This window comes from Salminus brasiliensis, chromosome 20, assembly GCF_030463535.1.
Source record: "Salminus brasiliensis chromosome 20, fSalBra1.hap2, whole genome shotgun sequence".
NCBI classification, from domain to species: Eukaryota; Metazoa; Chordata; class Actinopteri; order Characiformes; family Bryconidae; genus Salminus; species Salminus brasiliensis.
Genome location: NC_132897.1, coordinates 18142898 through 18149380, shown reverse-complemented (window position 1 = coordinate 18149380; position 6483 = coordinate 18142898). Strand labels below are relative to the sequence as shown.

At 40.8% G+C, this 6483-nt stretch overlaps 1 protein-coding gene across 1 annotated transcript; it reads left to right on the top strand.

The window, feature by feature from the left end:
- Positions 1–3545: 3545 nt before the first annotated feature.
- On the top strand, positions 3546–5401 carry LOC140542200 (platelet basic protein). The gene is made up of 3 exons (XM_072665083.1): positions 3546–3631; positions 4326–4446; positions 4815–5401. Exons 1-3 carry the CDS (start codon positions 3571–3573, stop codon positions 4903–4905), a joined length of 273 nt encoding a protein of 90 aa, XP_072521184.1. The 5' UTR covers positions 3546–3570; the 3' UTR covers positions 4906–5401.
- The last annotated feature ends 1082 nt before the right edge of the window (positions 5402–6483 follow it).

Sequence of the window (6483 nt, the reverse complement as noted above, 5' to 3'; positions counted from 1 at the left end):
CAGCAAGACGGAGCTGCTGTACATCCCGGGAACTGCTGGACCAAGAAACGATCTTGCCATCACCTTCGAGAACTCACTGGTCACTCCCTCTACTGAAGCCCGAAGCCTTGGTGTAGTGATGGATGATCAGTTATCGTTCTCAAGTCATGTTGCAAACGTAACTCGGTCCTGCAGATTTCTTCTGTACAACATCCGGAGAATTCGACCCTTCCTCTCTAGAGAGGCCACCCAGGTGCTTGTTCAGTCTCTCGTCACTTCCAGACTTGACTACTGCAACTCTCTTCTGGCTGGTCTCCCTCTGCGCACCATCAGGCCCCTGCAACTCATCCAGAATGCAGCGGCACGGGTCGTCTTCAATGTCCCAAAATTTAGCCATGTCACTCCACTGCTGCGTTCTCTCCACTGGCTTCCTGTAGCTGCCCGCATCAGATTTAAAACCCTGACGCTGGCCTACAAAGCCAAGAACGGACCAGCCCCTCCGTATCTGATGGCAATGGTCAAAAGCCGATCCGCACCAAGAGCCCTTCGAGCTTCAAGTACGGCTCGGCTCGACCCACCATCCCTCAAAATCCGCGGAAGACAAGCGTCCAGGCTTTTTTCTGTCCTGGCACCAAAGTGGTGGAACGAGCTGCCCCTGGATGTCCGAACGGCCGAGTCGCTCGCTGTCTTCAAACGCAGACTGAAGACCCACCTCTTCAGAGAGTACTTGGACGAATAGTTCTATGGTCACCTTATTGTATTGTGTTTAGTAATGTCTAAGCTTGGAGGTATCTTTTGTATTATTAGTCTATTCTAACTAGCTAAGGCACTTTGTAAGTCGCTCTGGATAAGAGCGTCTGCTAAATGCCGTAAATGTAAATGTAAATGTAAATGTAAATGCTGGTCATTTCAGTACCCTGATCCTTCTCCTACATACCCATGACGTTGTGATTGCTGCAGAATGTGGTCTGGCATTACCTTGTTGAAAAATACAGGGTCTTCCCTGAAAGAGATGACATCTAGATGGGAGCATATGTTGTTCTAGAACCTGAACATAGTTCTCTGCATTAATGGTGCCTTTCCAGACATGCAAGCTGCCCATGCCACAAGCACTCATGCAACCCCATACCATCAATGATGCAGGCTTCTGAACAGAGCGTTGATAACAACTTGGGTTATCCTTGTCCTCTCTGGTCCGGATGACATGGCGTCCCAGTGTTCCATAAAGAACTTCAAATCGTGAGTCATCTGACCACAGAACAGTCTTTCATTTTGCCACACTCGATTTTAAAAGACCCCTGGCCCAGTGCAAACGTCTGAGCTTGTGGAGCTTGCTTAGAAATGGCTTTCTCTTTGCACTGTAGAGTTTCAGCTGGCAACAGCGGATGGCACGGTGGATTGTGTTCACTAACAATGATTTCTGGAAGTATTCCTGAGCCCATTGTGTTATTACCTTGACAGTGGCATTCCTGTTTGAGGTGCAGTGACGTTTAAGGGCCCGGAGATCACGAGCATCCAGTAGAGTTTTACGACCTTGACACTTACGCACATCGATTGTTCCAGATTCTCTAAATCTTTTGATGATGTTAAGCACGGTTGATGATGATAACTTTAAAGTCTTTGCTATTTTACGCTGGGTAACACCATTCTGGTATTGCTGCACTATCTTCCTGCGCAACAATGGTGGAATTGGTGATTCTCTTACCATCTTGGCTTCAGAGAGACACTGACACTCTGAGAAGCTCTTTTTATACCCAATCATGTTGTCAATTGACTTAATTAGTGTTAATTGGTCTTCCAGCTGTTCGTTATATGCTCAATTTCCTTTTTCCAGCCACTTATTGCTACTTGTCCCAACTTTTTTGGGATTTGTTGACGCCATGAAATTGTGAATCAACATATTTCTCCTTAAATGTTACATTTATCATCTATGTTCTATTACGAATAAAATATTGGCATTTGCCATCTCCACATCATTGCATTCAGTTTTTATTCACAATTTGTTTAGTGTCCCAACTTTTTTGGAATCCAGTTTGTATATGAAACATTCTATTACCCCATAAAACTTAACAAGGCTTATTACACACTAAGGGACTTCTTTACAAACTGGTGGGGTTATTTTTTGGTAACAGATGTTTGTAAGAACACTTTCTGCCCACCAGCGGGCCATAGACTGTTTAAGGGGTTAATCTGGCCTGTAACTCACTCATGTTAAGCAGGTTTATATATAATATATATAATAAACTGCACTGATTGGAAAGTCAATGTAATAGAGTAAAACTCCAACTTTCAAGAAAATACTTTCAAAACTCAATAAGCTGTGTTTTCCAACCCTGAGATTATACAGCACCATAAACTTTAACCAGATAGAGAACACATACACATAAAGAAAAGGTTTTGCAGTGCTGGGTGATGCTAGCCAGAGTGATGCAATGCAGGCAAACCCAGTAAACATTTTTTGCTAATTTAAGCTTGCAGCAGGTTTTCTAAAAGAGTTTGGGGGAATTGACATACTTTTTTGGCAAAGAGAATTTCCTGAGTATGCTAGGTGCTTTCTGTTGCCCAGCTCTTGCTTAAGACTGCCCTGTCACTTCTTAAGGGACAGCATTCTGTTTCATGCCCAACAGACTTAAGAATGTCATTCACAGATCCTTCAGATCAGGTTAGTGTGCTGAACTACCTGCTTCATCCTCATTATGGGTAATAACATCTCACATTTTTCTACTCTGTGGAATGTTTTTCACTATATGCACTCATATTGCGTTAAAGGAATAGTTTTCCTTGGAAATGTGCACAAATCCCACTTTAAACTAAATGTGGGCAATTAAACAAACTTTGCTTGGTGTCTCTGTGTTTTTAAATTACTTTAATTTTCCACTAAAACTATGAGACTAATAACAAGTAACAAGTAATGGAGGCTTATTCTCCACTAATTAGCATTATGCTGACTGTATTTGGATAAACACGGCCACATGTAAGGGCAAAAGTCAGGCTTTAAGAAGATGTTGCCACCCAAACTCATCAGTATGGTATGGGTTCATGCTTCACTTCCATGCCTGTTTTTACCCCCAGGCTGTTTTTATTTATGCTAGTTAACATCATGTTATGCAGTGCCAGAAACCCAGGCAAGTTTATGTGAGATTATCTAACATCTTCACACTATTTGAAGTAGCGTCTGATAATGTAGACATGCAGTTAGCATGATGAGTATATTAATATGTTTATTTGTTTGCTGCATTAGCCCCTTAGCTCCAAACTAAAGAACGAAACTTCGGATAAGATCGTGTTTGGCTGGTTGACCACATCTCATTTCACATCTCATTTCACATCTCATCTCATCACAATCATCATTGTTATTTCATTATTGCAAGGATGAATTAGCAGTGGGAGCAAATTCCATAGCTATTCATCATCTCTATCCATTTCATTATGTCACTGCTGCATGAGAATTTTTTTTTTCCATTATTAATCCACAAGGGATTTGGAAAATCCCCCTCTTGGGGCCTTCCTCCAAAGCCCTATAAATTCAGTGTTTAGTTTCTGTTTTAGCCAGTCCAACATCCTCGGGACAAGCAGCTTAGACCACCAACCATGATCCGGTCCATCCTTCTTCTGCTTGTTTCATCTCTGATGTGTGCAACTGTCTGTACAGGTATGTGGGGACTGAGTATCAGTTAGGTGGTTTAACTCCTTAATGCAGTAAGTTATTTTACACTAAGGTGTATACTTCTGTAAAAACTGATGGGGCTATTCCCTGGTAATGAAAGATTGTAATAACAATAGCTTTTTAAGGGGTTAACATGAGTTTGACAGAGAGGGGATCTTACACTCACACATCTCTATGACAAACATGGCTCTTTATGGAACCAAAAGTGTTTTTTCTATGGCATCGCTCGAAGAACCATTTGTATCACTTTTATTTTTATACGAGTGTATCGTTTGGCATTCAGTATTTAGCCAGTATTGTGTGCAGCGGTGAATGTAATCAGACATCCGAAGAGTTCACAGAAAGCTATTCCACAAATTACACTACACTCCATGATGGCTAAGACATTGTTTTATATTGTTTTATGCAGAAAGTAAAGGTGTAATTCCACAATATTAGATTTGTGAGTGTGAAGAACCTTTAAAGAGCCTCTACATCATTTTGGTTTACAGTCTTGCAAATATAGATTGCTCAATGAGTATTGGCTTGGGTGTACAGTTCTAGCAAAAGAGCAGTAAGTAGTCTAAAACCACCATCTACCACAAAGGGCAGATTGATAATTGCATCATCAACATCCTTATCATCGTTTGAAAGCAGTGTTTTTGTATGGTGAATGGTAAGAGCTTTCTGTGTGCTACAGCACTCCGAATGGATGGTCGACAACGCTGTATCTGCATAACTCTCTACAAGGTCAAGCCCTGGAACATCATGAATTGGCAGGTACATCGCCCCAGCGCATCTTGTGGAATTGACGAGATTGTGTAAGTTTACCCATAAATATATACAGCACTGTTTCTTGCCTGCATGTAATGTAGCTAAAGCTTTCATAGGTTTTGTTTTGCATGCAAAATGAAATGATAGGGGTTGGTTGGCATTATCAATAGAGTGCCGCTTATAGTCCATTGCATTCAGAAATGCTCTGAGCACTGCATGACAGTTGCTGTTGGAGTAAATAAAGTCTTAATTTGCGGTGTGGTTTTTACTTCTATTATTTATATTTATTTTGTGTATATAGTTTTAATTTATCTACATTTTTGCACCTGAGTGTCTTGCTATCCCTTTGCTGCTGTGACACTGAGAATTTCCCCACTGTGGGACTAATAAAGAATTATCTTATCTTATCTTCCAGGGTGACTCTGAGGAACCAGAAGAAGGTCTGCCTGGATCCAAACACAAAAGCATGGCGAATTATAATGCAAAGGGAGCGCGGGGCAATATAAACTATAAGAAATGTCCAATAAAGAGTCTAATCAAACGAAGAGTCTAATCAGGATCTGCAGCGAGTGATAATGCAGAATTTTTCCTGCACCTGACATTTAAACCTGAAACTGATGTGTGTATGTGTGTGTATGTGTGGATATGAGTGGGTGAACTGAAACCTCTAAAACATGAGCTCTAAGGCCAGTAACTAAAGCAAGTATACCAGGCAGCTATTCCTTCTGTTATGTGTGTATACTAAAGGTAGATGTTAAATACATATACCAGGTTAGAAACACCATGATTTTTTCCCATGTCTGACTGTGGAGACGAGTTTGTATAATGTTTGTGTGTTTGTGTGTATGTTAAGATCCAGCTAGAATTACAGTGAAAGAACTGAATGAATCTCTGAAGCTGACATGATTCTGCTGTTTTTAATGCTATGTAGATTTTTTTATTTTATTTTATTATTATTATTATTTTTGTGTAAATTTAGTCATATTTAAGGGGCCATCGAATGTCACACATTAGAAGGTATGCATTTTTATTATGAATAAATCTCATATTAAATATGACTGAATATAAGCATTAATAAATATAAAATGTTTTGAATATTTTGTTGTATTTTTCTATTTTTTTATAAATACAGTGAATTTGGTAGTATTTTATTGTGCCACATTGTGCAACAATTTCATGATGAATGGGCCATTAGAAATGTTTCAGAATGACTGAAAAGTTGTACATTGGTCAGTAGGTGTCTGTAAAGTTTACATTGGTCAGTAGGTGTCTGCTCGAAGAATCGGCATGTCATGTTTGCTAAATGCTATTAATGTAAATGTAAATGTTTGACTGATCTGGACCTGTGTGATAGGCCAACTTTACGCTGGGGTTGCACAAAACCAAGTTGCCACACTATTTGGACTAAGCCCTAGTACCATTTCCAAATTGAAGGCCAAGTTCCATATAATTGGGGATGTCAGAGACAGGTTATGTTCAAGGATGAGTCCAGATTCTGCTTATTGCAGTTGGATCGTAGGGTCAAAAATGTGAAGAAGGCGCAGAGAATGCTATGCTGATTGCTACACCGATAGTAACATTTTTTGGTGGAGGCAGTGTGATGGTGTGGGGTGACATCCCCCTCACTGTAAAAACAAGGCTTGTCCTTATTGGAAGCAATCTTAATGCAGAGAGATATCGAGATGAAATTCTGCAACCAGTGGCAATCCCATAACCAGTCTGACATCGAACTCTGTCCTCCAATATGTCAATGCTCGCCCCCACAGAGCGGGGTTTATCAAAGACTACCTTCAGGATTTGGGAGTGGAGAGGATGGAATGGCCTGCCAGTAATCCTGACTTCAACCCTGTTGAACTTGTGGGATCAGCTTGGGCGTGCTGTTTGTGCCAGAGTGACCAACACAACCATGTTGACTGACTTGTGACAAATGCTGGTAGAACAATGGGACAGCAGTGTGTGACCAGGCTGGTGACCAGCATGAGGAGGAGGTGCCAGGCTGTTGTGGCTGTGTATGGTTCTTCCAGATGCTACAGAGGCTCCTGTTTTTTAAATGAATAAATTGTTAAAATGGCTAATATGTCTTG

Bases quoted from the DNA above. Each gene is read 5' to 3' on its own strand.
- LOC140542200 (XM_072665083.1), top strand. From the start codon at position 3,571: ATGATCCGGTCCATCCTTCTTCTGCTTGTTTCATCTCTGATGTGTGCA. The intron at 3,632-4,325 runs GTATGTGGGGAC...TGTGTGCTACAG, and splicing joins GTGTGCAACTGTCTGTACAG to CACTCCGAATGGATGGTCGA. The intron at 4,447-4,814 runs GTAAGTTTACCC...CTTATCTTCCAG, and splicing joins TGTGGAATTGACGAGATTGT to GGTGACTCTGAGGAACCAGA.